This window comes from Chiloscyllium plagiosum, unplaced genomic scaffold (genome assembly GCF_037043375.1).
Source record: "Chiloscyllium plagiosum isolate Xiang-an unplaced genomic scaffold, Cpla_swu_hap1 HiC_scaffold_17, whole genome shotgun sequence".
In the NCBI taxonomy this organism is placed as follows: Eukaryota; Metazoa; Chordata; class Chondrichthyes; order Orectolobiformes; family Hemiscylliidae; genus Chiloscyllium; species Chiloscyllium plagiosum.
The window spans coordinates 49,220,855-49,242,795 of record NW_028270155.1 but is presented as its reverse complement, the minus strand read 5'-3'; the positions used below and the strand labels follow the sequence as shown (position 1 = coordinate 49,242,795).

Sequence of the window (21,941 nt, the reverse complement as noted above, 5' to 3'; positions counted from 1 at the left end):
TATAGTCCAACAGGTTTAATTGGAAGCACTAGCTTTCGGAGCGCTGCTCCTTCATCAGGTGGTTGTCATTACAGCATAGCTAATAGTGAAGGGAAGATCAGACATAGAGCCTAAAAGAGAAATACAGCCTGGGGCAAGGCAATACTGGCAGGAGGCGGCCTGGGATATTTTTGGGGGGCAGGTTGCATAATTCGTGAGGTGCTGGAAGTGGGGTGGCCAACACAGACAGCAAGGCCCAATGGGGGAGAACCCGGGAAACAAGATCTAGGGGAGTAAGCTGCGACAAGGTTGAGACAGCAAGGCCATGTTGGAGGCAAGATCCATTATCTTGGGCCAGAATAAAACAGTGTCTGGGATGCAGACAGGACAGTACTAGCTACTGATTTGTGATGGGGACAGTTGCCTACAATGCTCACAAACAATGCTAAAACAAAAGTGGTGATGCAAAATGAAGAAACAGAAGCCCCAAAGAACACTCAATGTTAAAATGAAATAATGTTATGCAGGTCAATGTGAAATGCGGAGTTTCTGTAATTCCCTGCTGAAGTTACCATAAATAACATTCCACTTAGGCAACAGGCCATTCTTTTCAGACATGCAGTTTTAGGAGACAATTCAATAATCAGCCTGGATGGATTAGTTTTAATGGAAGATGCATTGTTTGGCAAGTGTAAAAGCAATCATTATGGGTTTCTTCTCACATTCAGCATGCTTTGAGACAGACTTGGAGAATAAAATAAATGAAAAAAATTAACCCTGACAAGCATCTCCTGAGCTTCTTGCACAACTGAGATAACGGATCAAAAGAAGTCCTTAAAAAAACAATATAAATGACTAAAAGCATTTTACCAGATGCACTGTTGAAATATTATCAGAAAACACATGTGGAAATTCAAAACAATTATCACACGTTCTTGATGCAGAGATATCATCAGCCTAGGATAGCTTAGTTCAACAGGTTGGAGCATTGATAGGACAATCTTTTCCGGCTGCGTACAATATTTATACTGACACGAAAACTGAAAGAACTGCGGATGCTGGAAATCAGAAGCAAAACAGAAATTGCTGGAAAAGCTCAGCACATCTGGCAGCATCTATGGAGAGAATCAGAGTTAACGTTTCGAGTCGTGACCATTCCTCCAAACTGATGGTAGCTAGGAAAAGATTTTTTTAATGCCAGAAATAGAGTTGGGAGATGGGGCAAGGAGTAAACAATAGGAAGAGATAGAGCCCAAAGAGTCAGCAGAACATTTGGACTGAAGGAGGAATGGATTACTGTCACCCAGGAGAAAGAATGGCTACTAATGAGGACAATTACTGGCTAACAATGCATTATGTGTAATAGCAGACCATGTGATAACAAGGCCTGGTGTTGGGGGGTTGGGGTAAGGATGTGGGAGAAGGTGTCTCAAGCCCTAAAATTGTTGAACTCATTATGGAGTCCAGAAGGGTGTAGAGTTCCCAAGTGGAAAATGAAGTGACGTTCTTTCAGTTTGCACTGAGCTGCACTGGAGCACTACAGCAAGCCTGAGACAGAGATATTGGCCAGGGAACACAGTGGTGTGTTGAAGTGGCTTTAAACTGATATCGTTTCTGAATGGACAGTAGTGAATTAGATCACACCTGAGAAGGGTCCTAAAATGGTCTGGTCCCTAGTGCTACAATCAATCAACAGGTCCATTACCACAGTCGCATGGGAAGCTGAATTTTCATCCCACCTAAAACAGCCATTTAGAAAACAGTGCAGGAAGGTTGGTGTCAAATTGCCTGTTCAACATTTCCATGACCCGTGAGTTAATGCCCACCTCAAAACAAAGAACATTGATTGTAAAATGATGCATGATAAATCTGTGAAGGTTTACAATAAACCCAGGAAATAGATAGCAAACTGATTCAAGTTCATGAAATGATAAGCACTGTTTACAGCAGTTATTTCCGAATTGGGGGGGGGGGTATGGAAAGTACTGACTGGAGTCCCTCAGGGACTACAATTGTTTCTAATGTACATAAATGACCTACACAAATTTCAAAAACTTGCATTACTTCCTGTCTTGAAAGTAGATAAATTGTCCAAAAAATACTACGTAGAATTGCAAGGAAAATGTGGGTGTTGAGCCATAATAAAAATTGTAAACGGTAAAGCTGTCATAGTCTGAGAGGACTGCTCTCTCATTAGAGAGAGACAACTGGTGGTGATTTAAGTGGAGCATAACCGTGTCTTAGTAAAAGGGAGAAATTGAAAAGGATGGTCTTTCACCGTAACCTCAGCCAGTACGGGAATTGAACCTGCACTGTTGGCATCACTCTGCACTGCAAACCAGCCATCCAGCCAACTGAGCGAACCAACCCTGGAGTAAAACCAAAGTATTGGCAGAATTTGTGGTTTAAAGCATCACAATAAAAGGAGGAGGTCTAAGCAACAAAAGTCACAGGAACCTATACTGGGGAGAGTGTGTGATGATGTGTAGACTCAAGTCACAGAAACAGAGGAGAAGAGTAATTGTGGTTTACAGAGATATGCAGGGAAAAAGATCCTGAAAGAAATCTAACACAACACTGAAAATCAATTCAGATCAACAAGAACAGAATCAACATGGCATGTGGCAGAATAAGGAAGGGAAAACAGAGTTTTGATGCACTGAAGTTAATGGAGAGAAAAGTACTGCACTAAGAGATGATACTTTTCCAAAGGATCTGCCAGCATCATATGCAGATCCAGAACTTATCCTTGACATCAAGGACAAGATGGAGCAACTTTATGTAAGACAGCCTCCAAATGAACACCCAATGAAACCCATTGTTGATTTCAGCAGATGGTTGAATTAATGTTTGGAGAAGGTGAAAGGAAGACTAGGGCCTTATATGGATCAGGAAGAGGAGGTGCCAAGTGGAGAGAGAGAGATGAAGGACCTCTTAAGTACAAAGTTGGACAGGAACAGAAGCTATTGGTGAAAATGTCCAAGCCATAATAACGGATGTGGCAAACATATCAAAAGCTGAAGTGAGACTGAATTTGGATTAAACGAAGTCAAACGTTCACAGGATGACATTTCTGAACCTAATTCAGGTTATTTCAGTGCTATGGGCGAAGTGGAAACCTGTTTGGAAAGATCCAAGCAGGAAATTACGGAAAAACAGATAAACTAGTTAAACGTATGGATGATTTCATATTAGGAGGTAAGAGCTAGAATTAAATATGCAAATTTTTAAAAAGCACAAAAGGGTTGAACAGAGGGTATCCTCAGTTAAAGTCAGGGTTGCATTCCTGAAAGTCACAACTCCAAGTAAAAACACTTTGTTTACTTTGGGTGACCACATTTCATAATCTTAAAGACGGAGTTAGGTTCCAAAGTACAATTATTACCCAGGCAAGCCAATATAGAATGTGAAATACAGTCCTGCAGTGGTGAGCTATTTTTAAGCTAACATAACTTACAAAATAAAAACAAAAATCATCAAAAATAACAAGGGTAAACCCAAATTAGACAACTCTCCTTAGTCTCTCGGAAACAAAATCACCTGTTTGAGAAGGATTTGTTTTGCTCTGGCTTGTGGATGTGGAAATGCGCAATGGACTTATTACGCAATCAGTAGACAGATGTGGCTTGGAAGGCAATGTTTTTTTTTGTTGGTGCTCTTTGAAATGAACCTTCTTGCATTTTGGTTGGTCTTAAAGGGTTGCTGGGGTGTTTAATATCTTCAGAATTACCTGAGGACATTCACAAGGCATTCGAGTGGAACTGACTTTGAAGCTCTCCAAATCACTCAATGCTGGATATTTTGGCTTGGGGATGCCCATACTATTCCACCATGTTTCTTGCCATTGGAATTTGAGAACCTTTTGAAAACACTGTTGGTTTTGAATTGAAGGCATGTAAGGTTCTGGTGAAGTTTGAGAGAGGAGGGGTCAGGATTACCAATAGCTTTGAAAAATGTATCCAAGGACTGATGAACAGTTCACTTTTACTTTTCCTAGTACATGTCCCGTAACAGCTAATAGCATCATTGAACAATCTGACACTCCACTCTGTTTGGATCATCCTAATTAATAAAGGATTTCCCATTACCTCATCCAGAAATTGAAAAATTCTTGCCAGATGTTTCCTTGACAACACTTGAGTGGGTGCAGTATCTCATTAGTTTGTTGACTGTCTGTCTCAGTATTATAGTCATCATTAGACAATTCTTTCCCATAGGATGTAAGCAATTCCACGTCAGCATCATCCACTTTAACAAAGCCAGCCTGCCTCTCAAAAGGACAAAACTTTACATGGACCTTCAGGAGAGTAGTACACGATTCTTCTCAGCCACAGACACACTCGGGCCACCACTGCTGCCACATGCTGTTCAGACACATTGTCATAACTTCATCCCAAGCATCAGAGGTATTACTGACACCCTTGGAAAGTTTGTAACTAGGTTGAAATAACTTGCCTGATAGGCACATTCTCACCATCTATTGTATTGATGAGTTGGGAGAAGCTATAGATGAGGCCCTGAATGTTGCTACTACACCCTGATCCATGAGCTGTATCGACAACTTTATGTTGGGTGGTAGGAAAAGCACTTTCATATTTTCAGAGCATTCATCGAGGCAAATGGACAATTATCCAATGAAACCACAATTGCAATGGCAATATGTGCTCTGGCACTAAATGCCCTCTGGGCAGGGATGGCATATAGAGAGAACCATTAGTGAAAGAGTGCTCCTACCATTCAGGCTTTTTTCTGGTGCTAAGTAACACACAAATGCTCCTTGGAATAACCCTCCCCAATGCACATGGTGTCTTGGACTGGCACACCACTAAAACCATGGGCTTAAAATCTCTTGCAGCATTCCCACCAAGCAAAATAGCCAGGTGATCTAGTCAGCTTTGAATCCTGGCACTGTCTTCTCCTCTTGCAAAAAGTGCCTTCGCATCTCCAAAATCACCCCATTCCCACGAACACTAGAAACATGTTTCACCAAGTTCAATGCCTCTCCAAGTGGGTAGGGAATTCATCAGCACCTCCTGTATCAACAGTAGCTGGCTCACCAGACAGACATTCTTATGTTGTGCTTCAGGAAAATAGTAGAATCACCTACCACTAGCAAGAAAATTCTGACTGTGAACTCCTACCCTAGTCATTCTGTATGTGCTGAGACAGGCTTCTCACGTTTTCTTGAATCGCTGTCAAAATAAGAGACATCAGCCACTGGTTCTGGTTTTGATCCAGGTGGCCAAGAGTTCTCCTACGCTCCCCCCGATGTTGGCTCCAGGTCGACTGACGTTTTGCTGCAGCATCACGGATAGTTCTCACCAGTGTTAAGGGCTACCCCTTTGATTGCTCTCTCTCCCCCCCCCCCCCAACTCGCTCTCACTTACAGCCACCTTAAAACATTGTTTTACTGCAAGGCAAATGGTTTTTCTTGATCTCCTTGCAGCAGCAGTCTCACTGCTCCCATTTTCTGGGCGTTTAAGGCTCATGTTGAAAAGGGACCGCAGCACAAATCTCAAATAAGGAATTTTAAAATTGTTCTCTGCCTCTCCAACAGACTCTAAAATCACTCCTCACCTTTGTGCAGTAAAAGCAGCAGCCCAGCAGCAAAATCAGCTCCTGCTCTCGACTGCACCTGTGGTGTGGAAAAACCAACTCAAAGAATCTCTAAATGAAAATTCACAGTCAAAGACTCATTATACCTGCAAGCAATGTTCCCTCAATACGACAAAATTGTGCCAATGCTGGGCTCCGATGTATGTGCAAACCCAGAAGTGCTTTAAAACTCCTTTAAACTGGAGTCCATAACTTTCAAAAAGGAAATGGAACCCAGAAATAAAACAGCATTGAAACAAAAACTAAAAAAAAACCGCTAAAAAGCACAACTTTCAAAGCAGTGCACCCATATTTGTGAATGACCCGGACACTGGCAGATAAAACGCAATGCAGATAGTAGGAAGTGCCGCAGACTGAATGGAAAACCAGACGATGGCATACTGCACAAATGGAGTTGTTACGACCACACCTAGGGTGAAACTCCCCAATTTTCTACAATCCCAGATGGAATATCCAGATTGCCAAACTCCTCTGTGGGGAGGGATGAACTAGCTCCCTTTCTTTAGCTACTTGACCCCTTGGTTGACTGGTCACAACAAGATTAATTAAAATAGGATCCTCTCCTTGAGAATACCTTTCCCCCCAAACCAAATAAATTGATGCTTAAAAAAAGGAGCCAATTTTACCTTGTTGAGTTCTTGAAAGAGAGCTTATTCGTTCTAAATAAAAGAGGAAATAATAACTCAACACATACATAGATTAGGGTCTCTACCTCATCCACCAAGGTAGTATGAGAGTAGAAACAGGAAAGGAGAGGTCACCCTTTTGGGCCTCCGAACAGTTATCTATAGGCCTCCGAACAGTTTCAGAGATTTAGAGAAAAGGATAGCAAAGATGATTCTCAATAGGAGTGAGTGTGGCAGGGTAGTTGTTTATGGGGTACTTCAACTTCCTAAATATTGACTGGGAATACTATACTTCAAGTACTTTAGATGGGTCAGTTTTTGTCCATTGTATGCAGGAGGATTTTCTGACACAGTATGTAGACAGGCTAACAAGGGGTGAGGCCACATTAGATTTGGTACTGGGTAATGAACCCGGGCAGGTGTTAGATTTGGAAGTAAGTGAACACTTTGGTTATCGTGACCACCTTTCAGTTATGTTTAGTGATGGAAAGGGCAAGAGTTATAGCTGGGGCAAGGCAATTACGATGCGATTAGACGAGATTTAGGATGCACAGAATGGGGAAGGAAACTACAGGAGATGGGCACACTAGAAATGTGGAACTTATTCAAGGAACAGCTACTATCAGACAGGGAGGAAGCTGTCGAGCGCAGGAGCCGTGGTTTACTAAGGAAGTTGAATCTCTTGTCAAGAGGAAGAAGAAGGCTTATGCTAGGATGAGAATGTGAAGGCTCAGTTAGGGTGATTGAGAGTTACAAACTAGCCAGTAAAGACCTAAAGAGAGAGCTAAGAAGAGGGGGGAGGGGACATGAGAAGTTATTGGTGGATATGAACAGGGAAAACCCTAAAGCTTTCTACAGGTATATAGGGATAAAAGAATGATTAGAGTAAGATTCAGGCCAATCAAGGACAGTAGCGGGAAGTTGTGCAGAGTCAGAGGATATAGGGACAGCGCTAAATGAATATTTTTTGTCAGTATTCACACTGGAAAAAGACAATGTTGTCAAGGAGAATACTGAGAAACAGGCTACAAGACTAGATGGGATTGAGGTGTTAGAAATTCTGGAAAGTGTGAAAATAGATATATCCCCTGGGCTGGATGGGATTTAGGCTAGGATTCTCTGGGAAGCCAGGGAGGAGATTGCCAAGCTAGGAGAAAGTGAGGACTGCAGATGTTGGAGTACCAGAGTTGAAAAATGTGGTGCTGGAAAAACACAGCAGGCCAGGCAGCATCTGAGGAGCAGGAGAATCGACGTTTCGGGCATAAGCCCTTCTTCAGGAATGAGGCTGGTGTGCCAAGCGGGCTGAGATAAAAGGTAGGGGGGAGGAAATTTGGGGGAGGGGCACTGGGAATAAGATAGGTGAAGGTGAGGGTGAGGGTGATAGGCCAGAGAGGGGGTGGGGGTGGACAGGTCGGGAAGAAGATTGCAGGTCAAGAGCGCGGTGCTGAATCCGAGGGTTGGGACTGAGATAAGGTGGGGGGAGAGGAAATAAGGAAGCTGGAGAAATCTACATTCATCCCATGTGGTTGGAGGGTTCCTAGGCAGAAGATGAGGCGCTCTTCCTCCAGGCGTCGTGTGGCCAGGGTCTGGCGATGGAGGAGGCCAAGGACCTGCATGTCATTGGCGGAGTGGGAGGGGGAGTTAAAGTTTTCAGCCACGGGGCGGTTGAGTTGGTTGGTGCGGGTGTCCCAGAGGTGTTCTCTGAAACGTTCCGCAAGTAGGCGGCCTGTCTCCCCAATGTAGAGGGGACCACATCGGGTGCAGCAGATACAGTAAATGATGTGTGTGGAGGTGCAGGTGAATTTGCGACGGATATAGAAGGATCTATTGGGGCCTTGGAGGGAGGTGAGGGGGGAGGTTTGCACTTCTTGCGGTTGCAGGGGAAGGTACCGGGAGTGGAGATTGGGTTGGTGGGGGGTGTGGACCTGACGAGGGAGTCGCGGAGGGAGTGGTCTCTCCTGAATGCTGATAGGGGTGGAGAGGGAAATATATCCCTGGTGGTGGGGTCTGTCTGGAGGTGGCGGAAATGATGGACGATGATACGATGTATCCGGTGGTTGGTGGGGTAGAAGGTGAGGACCAGTGGGGTTCTGTCCTGGTGGCGATTGGAGGGGCGGGGTTCAAGGGCGGAGGTGCGGGAAGTGGAGGAGATGCGGTGGAGAGCATCGTCGACCACGCCGGAAGGGAAATTGCGGTCTTTGAAGAAGGAGGCCATTTGAGTCGTTCGGTAGTGGAATTGGTCCTCCTGGGAGCAGATGCGGCGGAGGCAAAGGAATTGGGAATATGGGATGGCATTTTTACTGGGAGCAGGGTGGGAGGAGGTGTAATCTAGGTAGCTGTGGGAGTCGGTCGGTTTGTAGTAAATGTCTGTGTTGAGTCAGTCGCCCGAGATAGAAATGGAGAGGTCTAAGAAGGGGAGAGAGGAGTCTGAGATGGTCCAGGTAAATTTGAGGTCGGGGTGGAAGGTGGTAGTAAAGTGGATGAACTGTTCAACCTCCTCGTGGGAGCATGAGGTAGCTCCAATACAATCATCGATGTAGCGGAAGAAAAGGTGGGGGGGTGGTGCCAGTGTAGCTGTGGAAGATGGACTGTTCCACATATCCGACGAAGAGGCAGGCATAGCTGGGGCCCATGTGGGTGCCCATGGCTACTCCTTTGGTTTGGAGGAAGTGGGAGGATTGGAAAGAGAAGTTGTTAAGAGTGAGGTCTCCTCTACATTGGGGAGATAGGCCGCATACTTACGGAACGTTTCAGGGAACACCTCTGGGACACCCGCATCAACCAACCCAACCGCCCCGTGGCTGAACACTTTAGCTCCCCGTCCCACTCCGCCAATGACATGCAGGTCCTTGGCCTCCTCCATCGCCAGACCCTGGCCACACGATGCCTGGAGGAAGAGCGCCTCATCTTCCACCTAGGAACCCTCCAACCACACGGGATGAATGTGGATTTCTCCAGCTTCCTCATTTCCCCTCCCCCCACCTCATCTCAGTTCCAACCCTCGGATTCAGCACCATCCTCTTGACCTGCAATCTTCTTCCCGACCTCTCCGGCCTATCACCCTCACCTCCTTCCACCTATCGTATTCCCAGCTCCCCTCCCCCAAATTTCCTCCCCCCTACCTTTTATCTCAGCCCGCTTGGCACACCAGCCTCATTCCTGAAGAAGTGCTTATGCCCGAAACGTTGATTCTCCTGCTCCTCAGATGCTGCCTGGCCTGCTGTGTTTTTCCAGCACCACATTTTTCAACTCAGGAGATTGCCAAGCCTTTGGCTTTGATTTTTATGTCATCCTTGTCTACAGGAATAGTACCAGAAGATTGGAGGATAGCAAATGTTGTTTCCTTGTTCAAGGCGGGTAGAGACAACCCTGGTAATTATAGACCAGTGAGCCTCACTTGGGTTGTGGGTAAAGTGTTGGAAAGGGATATAAGAGATAGGATTTATAATCATCCAGAGAGGAATAAGTTGATTAGAGATAGTCAACATGGTTTTGTGAAGGGTAGGTTATGCCTCACAAACCTTACTGAGTTCTTTGAGAAGGTGACCAAACAGGTGAATGAGGGTAAAGTGATTGATGTGGTGTATATGGATTTCAGGAAGGCGTTTTATAAGGTTCGCATGGGACGCTACTGCACAAAATACAGTGGCATGGGATTGAGGGTGATTTAGCTGTTTGGATCAGAAATTGGCTCGCTGAAAGAAAGCAGAGGGTGGTAGTTGATGGGAAATGCTCATCCTGGAGTTCAGTTACTAGTGGTGCAACGCAAGGATCTGTTTTGGGTCCACTGCTGTTGGTCATTTTTATAAATGACCTGGATGAGGGCATAGAAGGATGTGTTAGTAAATCTGCAGATGACACTAAGGTCACTACAGTTGTGGATAGTGCTGAAGGATGTTGCAGGTTACACAGGGACATGGATAAGCTGCAGAGCTGGGCTGAGAGATGGCAAATGAAGTTTAATGCAGAAAAGTATGAGGAGGTGATTCACTTTGGAAGGAGCAACAGGAATGCAGAGTATTGGGCGAAGGGTAAGATTCTTGGTAATGTAGATGAGCAGAGAGATGTCAGTGTCCACGTACACAGATCCCTCAAACTTGCCAACCAGATTGATAGGGTTGTTAAGAAGGCATATGGTGTGTTAGCTTTTATTAGTAGAGGAATTGAGTGTTGGAAGCATGAGGTCCTGCTGCAGCTGTATAAAACTCTAGTGTGGCTGCACTTGGAGTACTGTGTGCAATTCTGGTCACCACATTATAGGAAGAATGTGGAGGCTTTGGAAAGAATTCATAGGAGATTTACTAGGACGTTGCCTAGAATGGAGGGAAAGTCTTACAAGGAAAGGTCAAGGGAATTGAGGCTGTTTTCGTTAGAGAGAAGAAGGTTGAGTGGTGACTTAATTGAGACATAAGATAATCAGAGGGTTAGATCTTGTGGACAGTGACAGCCTTTTTCCAAGAATAGTGATAGCTAGCATGAGGGGGCATAGCTTCAAATTGAGGGTGGTAGATATAGGACAGATGTCAGAGGTAGTTTCTTTACTCAGAGAGAACTAGGGGCGTGGAACGCACTGCCTGCAACAGTTGTTGACTCACTAACTTTATGGACATTTAAATGGTCAGTGGATAGACATAGAGACAAGAATGGAATAGTGTAGGTTAGATGGGTTTCAGATTGGTTCCACAGGTCTGCACAACATTGTGGGCCAAAGATGAGAAGTGAGATCAGTCTCTGGATCATTCATGAAGTGTAGGTAATGGAATGTAAATAGTTGAATTATCAGTTTAGAGATTCTAGGCTTTGCAGATTAGTTGAAATGTTTTTGTCTGTTTTATTTTACCTGCTTCACTGCCTGACTTTCCTGACTCAGAGACAGTGTCCTTCTTTTGTTTGGTTTCCTGTCGGAGGCTGTAGGACAGATTCAAGGCCCGCAGAATCAGCCATAAGGGTTGCTGAATGCACAGGCAGGATGTTTAGAAACCTGCTCTGGTTGACTGGAACTTTGTCGCGGTCACTTTGTTAAATTTTAGGCACTCTATCCCTCATCCCTCCCACCTATTCCCATGCTACCTTCATTCTCCATGATAACTTGATGCCAACCTGTTACTCATCCTTGGCTCTACACCAACTCACCCAGCGTCAACCATGGTTGGATATCACAAGCCATGCTGACATGATGTCAAAATCTAAATATCTATTGCAGGCTTTACAGCAATAAAAACTCACATTCATGAAAAGATCAGTCGGAACTTTCAAATCCTTTAAAATCCTAATTCCTTATAAAACCAAACAGACTTGTATTCATAACTGTCAAATCAAACCATGAACTTGGGACACTTCTATTGAGACAATTATAGGTCATGGAAAGCATCCACATATTAGTATTGGAATAATTACTGCCCAAAAGAGAAACAGATTCCAACTCTTATTGTCCAGAGCAAGCTTATTTTTATTTGAAGAAAAGGGTGGGATTTAAATACCTTCACATCATGACAGTTCTACAGATCGCATGTACCCTTCAATGAGCATTCACACCTACCTTACAGAGTTGTGACTCCCATACTAGAGGTGAAGGCCCTTATTAAGGTGGACATAGGGTCAAGTTGCTGTTAACTGTTAGATTCCTTCACATGGGAATCAAACTCTGCCACCTTTCGCCTGCTGATTAAGATGGCAGCTGTCAAATGGTGGAAGAAATTCCTAACCATTATTTTAAAGGTTCATGGAGATTTTGTGATTCTGCAAAAATCTGGCCCCCAGAACACAGTTTCTCTCCCAAACACTCCAACAGACAACATATCAGAAGCTCTTCTCACATGGAGTTAAAGGTACAGCTTGCATCACACCTGGAGCCAAGCTCCACCTAAAACAAAGCACCTCTCCACAGTTATCTTCAATCCAATACGCTCAGTAGCTGTGTGAAACACCAGCCAGTCAGTCAGTCAGCTGTCCACCAATGTGTAAAGTATATGACAACTGCATTATTTGTGTCAGTCACACTGTTCAACATCTTCAAGAGGATCTGCCACATCATCTTTCCAGTAAAGGAAACTTTTACTAAATGCCAGCATGCTTCTAGGTGCAACTGATTGCACATGTCAGTATATCAGAACATCCTTCTGGATAGGCAGGGATTTCACTTGCTGAGTGCTTATCTGGGGCACATGAAGCTACATTACTATACAGCTCAATGTGGAATATTTGGATATCTGAAATAACATTTCCATTTATACTAGTCCCTTATACCAACTTCACAAAAAAAAGGAAGGGAGGTCAGAGTCATAGAGTTATAGATGTCTGCAGACCATGCTCAGTACCTTCATTCACTTGCCTACTAATTAGATCAGCAGTGCTATTAAGTTCATGGTGCCACTCAGATGTTGGTGGAGCACACACAGATTCTGAAGGCAAGCAGTAATTTCTAACTGGTACAACACAGTCAACTTATGAGCATTCATAAGTGGGAGTTATTTTAAATGGGTGAAAGAGGACTGAATGGGCTATCTCAGGAATCAAGACTGTTGTTTCTTGTTTACACAATTAACCTCAATTCAGAAATTTAACAGCAGGTGGATAAACCATTCCCCCATCAAGTTAAAAGAATTTCAACTGGTCCTGCAGGGTCCCAATTGGCAAGCTAAGCATTAAATCAAGGTTATCTACTCACTGATCTCAGACTGTATGTTTCCTGCACTAGAACAGGATCCCCATGTCATCACCCTTTAAAACACATGGTCGGCACAGAGCCTACTTGAAGTGATTGGGAGTGGCCAGCCTCCCCCCGTCGTTTCTTTAAACTTGCTCTTCCTAAAACATCAAATCCCCTGATGCTACAGAACCAAACTGTGCATACACTTTTTGAGAGACTATAGTTACATTGTATATAGATTTCCCAAAGAAGTAATATTGTAATCTTAAGAAAAGGACTCTATGCATAAGAATCTTCATTTTTTGGCTCAAATTATTAATTGACTTGAAGATCGTAGCATCTGAAAGGACTCACCTTTGAAACTGGGATTCAGTAAGTCTTTACGATGAGCACAGAATAGTGCACTCCCATATACCAGATCAAGTGCACAAAGCAGAAGATGATAGGAGTTAACAAGATCATCACTGATCATAGGGAAATTTCCTATTGAAAGAAAAAAACAAAACCTGTTAACACCCATTATAAGCACAACTATCTACATTATTGGGTCTTTATAAATCTGTACCAAACTTGTTAGCTTTTTTGCTGTGTGAATGCTTTCATGAACTATTAAATCATGTAATTTCTTATTTGAAGATTCAGACAAACTATTCTATATTTCTGGATTAGAAAATAACCTTTAGGCAAACTAAATACATTTACGCAATAGATGATGAATCTCAGTATCCCCATCGTGATAGTAATGACTTCATGGGCAGAAGGTTTTGAGTTTTGTAATTCCCAATTCTGGCTGGCTATGGTCAAATTTAACATTTCTCAACAAGTGCAATTTCACTTTTAAATAATACCCAGCAATGGGACTGGAGCAAGTGTGACAACAGCTTCAGCTTTCTGACTGAGGGTAAAATAGACAGCAACACTGATAACATTATTCGGCCCCCAAAGAGAAAAGTAAATCTTTTAAACATTGATACATCTCCGAATTGCAATGACATTATCTTGAATATCACCACGGTAACAAAGACACTTATCAAGTTCCACCATCTGTGAACTAATGTTTCAACTGAAACAAATGGCTCATTGTCCTTCTGAAATATGGATGTTTTGTTGCCGGGTTAATTGTTGCTCACCTCTCTCGTACTACTTGCTGGCAACACTTCCACAAATAATTGACTTCTTCATTCACATTGTGGCCATTCTTTACTCATTTGACAATGCTTGCTGGCAATTATGTTCATGTCTGATGGTGGGAAGATATCAATTGCCATAGCCACTCTTGTCCACATCTTATGTCCCTTCCTAGCAGTCATGAGATGCCATTCAGTAGCGATTGAAAAGGGTTGTTAAATGTTTGTCATTACCGCAACAATTTTTTGCAGCACAACCTTCCCAAACACTTTGATTCAGTTTGAGACTTGGCTGTCCATTTACTAACTGAAGAAACCTGATGACTTTTCCTTGCTATTTTTTTCCTTCATATTCCTAATGAATTCACTCTAATGACAGAATGCTATGGCCAGAAAACACACTATGCTCCTCAGCCCCTCCAACTGCCAATTCAATCTCCTTTGACAAATAAATGAATCCAATTCATTTAGTGTCATAGAGTCATAGAGATGTACAGCATGGAAACAGACCCTTCGGTCCAACCTGTCCACACTGACCAGATATCCCAACCCAATCTAGTCTCACCTGCCAGCACCCGGCCCATATCCCTCCAAACCCTTCCTATTCATATACCCATCCAAATGCCTCTTAAATGTTGCAATTGTACCAGCCTCCACCACTTCCTCTGGCAGCTCATTCCATACACGTACCACCCTCTGTGTGAAAAAGATGCCCCTTAGGTCTCTTTTATATATCTTTCCCGTCTCACCCTAAACCTATGCCCTCTAGTTCTGGACTCCCCGATCCCAGGAAAAAGACTTTGTCTATTTCTCTTGCAGCATTTTTCCATTGCAGAAATGTAAATACTGCATTGGATCATGCGTCGAGGTGGCAGGATTGTGTGCTTATCGTGAACAGAAAGAAATATGGCACAAGAACTCACCACAAAAAGGGAGGAGAAAAATGGTGAGTAAATGGCCCTTAGCCATACTTGTGTCTTATTGTGACTCAGCCAACTACTGGAGCAGAAATTATGGGATGGGGACACATCAACATTGACTTGAGTAAAACTATTTTGCATTCTACACAATGAGCTCATGTATGAGCGCGTATATATGGGCATGGAGCTTTGATGAGCCAAGTTAAAAACTGCACTCAAAGTAAAAGTAGAAGAAAGAAAAGATTTTCCAAAATGGTTACTGATGTGTAACAAATTTCTTTTAACCTGTATATAAAGGGTATTTAGCATATCACGATTTGCATGAGAACCCTTAACATATAACACATTGAACTAAGCTATCTCTCAGGTTTGTATCTTATATGTGTTGCTTATATTTGAGATGCTGCCCATTGTTACAACCAGAAAACAAAAGAAGAGAAAACTAGTCAGTTTCTTGACCTTGAAATCTATTCCTGTTACAAAGTACTCCTGAAGGACTTGAGTTTACAAGCTGATTTAGCTATCTAGATTTCTTTACCTGATCCTTACCTTCTATAGGGAGTAGATGTGCAAAAGTCTTAGACCACAATACCATGTCTTAAAAGAGCACAGGCCACACAACAGTAGACCAGACCCCAGATTAATTCAAAATCGGTGCCAGTACAGTTCAGCTGATAAATACACATTGGCTCAAATATTAGACTATTAAAATAGTAACTAATGACACTAACAGATAGTGAACACACAAACATCTACCTCAGTATATGTGGCTTGGTTAGAGGCATGCAACTGGATATCCTATGTCTTACTGCAAACAATGACATGGGATACCTTTATTTTTAATGTTTGGTTTTATAAAATATAAAATTTGAAACCTTCCTGCTACACAAAACATCATTTAACAGATAAAACACTCAACGCAACTCATCTACCGAATTTTACTCACTCATGAGCAAACTTCCTAAAAGAGACAGCAGCTGTTTGAGTGATTGGAGAGTTTCGACAAATGCACTGAATAAATTATGTATGTTCACATTTAGATTGTACCAAGCATGTGCCTTTTATACACTATTTACTGAATCTGAACAGATTAAAAATTCCACTGCAGAATGGAGAAAACTAAACCATCCATAAAGACTGCAGAGTGAAAATGTTTTTCTCAAGACCACAAGCATTCCCACAATATACTGGCACCAACCCTGGAACAGTGCATTTGACATAAAACCAGCCATTACCTACATAGAGGTGAAAAATTTCCACTCTGCTAAAACTAGATAGGGAACAGCAAGACAAGGTAGGGCTGTCAACATTGAAACTGGGATTAGGGGGTAATTAGTTCAGGACTGTGGTGTCAGTGATGGACAATTTTCCATGAACAATTAGATACAAGGGGACATAAAATTTTAAAAATTAGACTAAAATGCCCAGTATCCTTACAAAAGTCACGATACCTTTAGTTTGTCCCAGTACCATCTATTTAAGCATCACTATGAGAAATGCGGAGATGGCTACTGGGTGACAAGTCTATCCATTGACTTACATGGCTCATGACTCTGATGCATATCCTGTGCACAGATAATGAAAGCCATATTGCCACACAAAACATGATCAAACCAACTACTGGTGTCCTTGGAAAACATTTCAGCTCCTTGGACTACCTTGGAGGAACACTGTTGTACTGGACAGTGCATGTGGTTGCTGCCTGGTGTAGAACCTCACCATCATGAAGGAACAGTCTTTGCCATTTGGTAATATGGGTTTAGGTTTACTTTAAGCTAAGTTTGAGTTGTGTTGGTGGTTTTGAAGGGTTTGTCACTGCGAGGTGTACCAGATTTCTCACCACATCTTACCATACCCGGCCCATTAGTGGCCTATGATGTCTGCTGGAGTCTCTCTCATCCCATTTCCATTCATCTTTCGCGCACACCATTCCCAAAACCAATTTGCTACTTAGCAGATATCCCAGAATTCACTCACATCCCATCCATCATCTTGAAAAGTCCCTAAGCACCAGGACAAACTCTATCTACTTCTCTCTCATTAAAGAGTAAACAAAGCACATTAGGGCAGAAAGAGTCAAGACAGGCTGACAGGGCTTGATCTGACTTGAGAAACTGCCTTCCACTTATTGTGCTGGGCCATCTTGAGCGAAGGTCTGATGATAGCCATGACAAGCTTGATGACTTGCTTTCTGTGCTAAACAGCATAGCAAGACAATGGTGATATGAACATGGTATTCTTGGTTGAGGGGGCAAAGTGCAAAAAGGCAAGACACTGCAGCGAGCATCTGGGTAGAGTCAAAGCATACTGTCATAGCGAGCAAAGTGCCCAGAGATACAGTCTGGTCCTGTCAAGCGGATGCATATCCCTGGCCACACAGTGTCCTTGCAGTTGTATTTCAATAATAGTTACCTGCGCAGCATTAAAGTGTAGAAGCATACAGTATATGAATGGGAGCTATGCCATGAGGGCTCAGAGGGGCTAGCAAATGCCGGAAGCCGACATCCATGCCCATGGGGTGAACAGGGCTGAGCCCGTGGTGCAGAACCTGAAGGATTGGTGACTAAATTCCAACATGGAAGGTAGGTTGGATAACGTGGTGAGCTAACATTACCAGGTATATGCACTGCTTTCCTCGTCAAGTTTCCCGACATTTAGTTTGTGTCGCATGTCTGTTAAGGTGGAAGTCTAAAGATTAACGAGGCGGCTTCTGCCATTAATAATCTTTAATTCCCAGTGTCTTACTGCTGTCGAGTGAGAATCTCACCATGTCGCTTCTAAAAAGCATCGAGGATGATATGAGATGGTCTCAACATCAGGATGGGCCTTACCACACTCATCACCCTATTCTATTACACAGCTCACCAGAGGCCATGTGGTGATTCCACCATAGTAATCAGTGGAGGAAGGGATGAATGATATTAAATCAAGAGGAGGCAATCATAACAATTCACTTCTGGCTAAGCTACCGGTGTTGAGTGAATTTGATCATTGTACCAATGGATTCAATCCAAATTCCCATCACCTATAGCACCAGACCTTCACTTCCTTAGTTTACTGAACATTCTGAGGTGACAACAGTGCTAAAATAAAATCAACACAAAACAAATATACTAACAAAATTTATCAAACCATCCCATATTTCATACAAAAGTTGTCGTCCCTTTTGCACATTTTCATAGCATCCATTTTACATGTTGCCATTGTAATGATCCCACTGATGGTACTACTGGAAAAGTTAGATCCCAGAATGAGATCCGGAATGATAGGTTTTGTTTTGAAATTAGTTGACATGATGCTGAGTCACTGAAACAATCACACAATACTGCAGACTTTCTTAAATAGAACAGAACTTTATTACACAAAAGATTAAAACAAATAAAGGCACATCTTGATTAGCATACCAGACATAGAATACAGTTAAAAACACAGCAAAGCAATGGTTGTTTCTTTCCTAACAGTATTAGAGAGATTCAAAACCAGAGAAATTATTGCTCCCTATAAATGTTTTAGTTGTACTTGACTGATTCTTTCCATTTGGTTTCCTCTGAACTGATTTGATGTCTTACATGAATACTCACAAAACTGAGAGCTGAAAATTTCCTCAGCTTCTAACAAACTGCAGATATCTAACCAAGCATTCCTGGCTTGGAAACTAAACAAACTAAAAACTTTTCTGGATTAGTGGTGCTGGAAGAGCACAGCAGTTCAGGCAGCATCGAAGGAGCTTCGAAATCAACGTTTCGGGCAAAAGCCCTTCACCAGGAATAAAGCTTTATTCCTGATGAAGGGATTTTGCCCGAAACGTCGATTTCGAAGCTCCTTGGACGCTGCCTGAACTGCTGTGCTCTTCCAGCACCACTAATCCAGAATCTGGTTTCCAGCATCTGCAGTCATTGTTTTTACCTCGTTAAAAACTTTTCTACTGAGTTAACTTATTCCTTTAACTGCAGGAGGTGGTTCCCAGTGCAGAAAGGGGTAGTGTGTTGACACAGGTGTGGTGGGCCGAAGGGCCTGTTCTGGTGTTGTACTGTTCTTTAACTTCCTTCTTGCACTGTTCAGAAGTTCGCAGACTGCTCCCTTCTCTAGTAATGCTAACTACCTGTCTCAGTTCCTCACCTCACTTGCTACTTCTAGATGATGCTGACTAATGCCTTCCATTGCTGGCTCTTACTTCAGTACAGGGAAAGAAACTGTTTGGTGAGTGCTATATTTTTCAACCAACCTAAGTGCAATGAAGTTTTTTTTTGAAGCTACCATATAACAAGTCAATTCAGCCATGTGAAGTGGTATGTGTGACATCACGGATCTTCACTTTGCTCTCTTTAACTCTTGATTAACTTCATGATTTGCTTCCTGCTTTTCTCATGCAGAGTCTCTCAACAGTTCATTTTGTAATGTGAGCAAGGATCACAAAATTTGCTTAGCTCACACTGGAAGCAACAAGCGCAAAATTATACTGCAGCATAAGTCGGTACATTCACATTAAGGTCTAATCAGCTTTTGCACCCTTTGTTCTGTGAAAAAAAAAAATCAGCAAACCAATATATATATATTTTTACATATATTTTGTGGGCGGCACGGTGGCACAGTGGTTAGCACTGCTGCTTCACAGCGCCAGAGATCCGGGTTCAATTCCCGCCTCAGGCGACTGACTGTGTGGAGTTTGCACGTTCTCCCCGTGTCTGCGTGGGTTTCCTCCGGGTGCTCCGGTTTCCTCCCACCATCCAAAGATGTGCAGGGTCAGGTGAATTGGCCATACTAAATTGCCCGTAGTGTTAGGTAAGGGGTAAATGTAGGGGTATGGGTGGGTTTCGCTTCGGCGGGTTGGTGTGGACTTGTTGGGCCGAAGGGCCTGTTTCCACACTGTAATGTAATCTAATCTAATCTAAAAAAAATGTGGGGACCCAAACATATTCAACCTGAAAACTGAACAAAGTACTTTTGATTGCTCTTCCATTGTTTGTGGAAATAAATTTATGATTTTAATGATGTCTGTGTAAAATTAACAAATATCAACACTTAGTGCTTAAACATAGGAGCTTTGAGGGTTAAGCATTGCTGATGATGGATAAAAATATTATGGGGATGACAGATGGTTCAGAAGTGTTACATATATTTTGAGAGAGGCGGATGAATGGTGAAAACATGTTGGGAAGTGCCTAATGGCCCAAAGGAGGTCCTGCAGTTTGGGTTTTATGTTAAGCTGCTCTCCAAGTCAAAAGGGTGAAAGACTGAAACAACCTTTTTTTTATTCTTGGCATCTCCTTGGCTCACTGATCCTTAAATTACCTCAAAAATAATTGTAAACCCTGAGGCACCACTCCACCATTGACAGACTTTTGGCTTCCTTTCCACCAGTCCCACATTCCAAAGCCATCACCCAAGTAATTCTTCAGTTTCACAAATAATATTTACTTCACCTATATTGTTCTTACAAAATCATCAACAGGAACAGCACAGCAAGTTAGCCATTTTCATTATAAAATTGATTTCTCCAGTTCGTATTCCTGTCATATTTTCCTGGCACATCTCAACAATTATGTTCAATATTATCACACTTTTGAAGAAAATAATTGTTATGGACCAACCCCTCCTCAAAATATTCAGAAGTTAGGGTCTAGGCCCTAACATTTTATAGGTAAATGTAAGGGGTTGTGTTACAGATGCAATTTGCTTGGTCATACTACACAAAGAAGTTAAGCAAAACATAATATATTCATACACTATTGTTAAAATACAAGAAAAAAATTAAAATGGCTTAGATGCAACAATTGAAATGCTTAACAAAACAATAGATACAGTAATTATTACTAATTAACTGTTCCAATATAGTAACATTCCATAAACACACCCTTGGCAAATGTAAAATCAATAAAATAGATTGTTCCACATGCAAATTCTAGTAGCCAAAGAGAAAAAACATTTTAAAAAAAACTGAGTGTGGCAAGGAAAAATGTTGGACCCCTCAGTCCAACTCATCCATGCTGACCATATAGCCTATATAAATCTAATCCCATTTGCCAGCATTTGCCCCATATCCCTCTTCATATCCCCATCCAGATACCTTTTAAATGTTGTAACTGTACCAGCCTCCACCACTTCTTTTGGCAGCTCATTCCATACACACATTACCCTTTATGCGAAAAGGTTGCCCCTTAGGTCCCTTTTACATCTTTCTCCTCTCACTTTAAATCTACGCCCTCTATTTTTGGACTCCCTACCCTGGGGAAAAGATTTTTTACTATTTACCCTACCCATGCCCCCCCATGAAGGTCACCCCTCAGCCTCCAACTTTCCAGGGAAAACAGCCCCAGCCAGTTCAGCCTCTCCCTGTAGCTTAAATCCTCCAACCCTGGCAACATCCTTTTAAGTCTTTTCTGAACCCTTTCAAGTTTCACAACATCTTTCTTATAGCAGGGAGACCAGAATTAAACACAGCATTCCGGGAGTGGCCTTACCAACATCGTGTACAGCCACAATGTGACCTCCCAACTCTTATGCTCAATGCACTGACCAATACAGACAAGCCTATCAAACATCATCTTCATTACTTTGTCTACCTGCGACTGCACTTTCAAGGAAATATGAAGCTGCACTCCAAGGTATCTTTGTTTGACAACACTCGCCAGGTCCCTATTATTGAGTGTATATCGCACAATAAGAAAGAGAGAGAAAAATACATTCTCCATGAACACAACTTACTGCAACAAGAATGTCTTTTGACTGAGCTCCATATGTGCCTTTGCATCTGGAACAGCAATGAGATTTTATAGCCTTGAAGCAACACACACATCACTTATTCAAATGTTCCTGATATTATAACTTAGGATAATAATACTGGTTCTACCAATACATATTAAAGAAGAAATCTTCTGAATGAACTAATTTGTTATACAAAAACAAAAACTAGCCTTCTAAAACATCACTTGGCCACATCTATAAGTAATATTAAACTACAGTGATATGATCACAACCCATCACAAGAATTCAAGAAATTATTTTCTAAGTTCCCATTGGCTGC

The 21,941-nt window shown here is 42.4% G+C and overlaps 1 protein-coding gene across 3 annotated transcripts in view; it reads right to left on the bottom strand.

Annotated features, from left to right (window-relative positions):
* Window positions 1-21,941, bottom strand: part of rbl2 (retinoblastoma-like 2 (p130)) — a 112,968-nt gene that overhangs the window by 67,923 nt on the left and 23,104 nt on the right. For all 3 annotated transcript variants that reach the window (XM_087995902.1, XM_087995903.1, XM_087995904.1), the window contains exon 2: window positions 13,225-13,353. In XM_087995902.1, coding sequence (XP_087852028.1) covers window positions 13,225-13,353 — 129 coding nt within the window. The remainder of the gene's footprint in view (window positions 1-13,224; window positions 13,354-21,941) is intronic.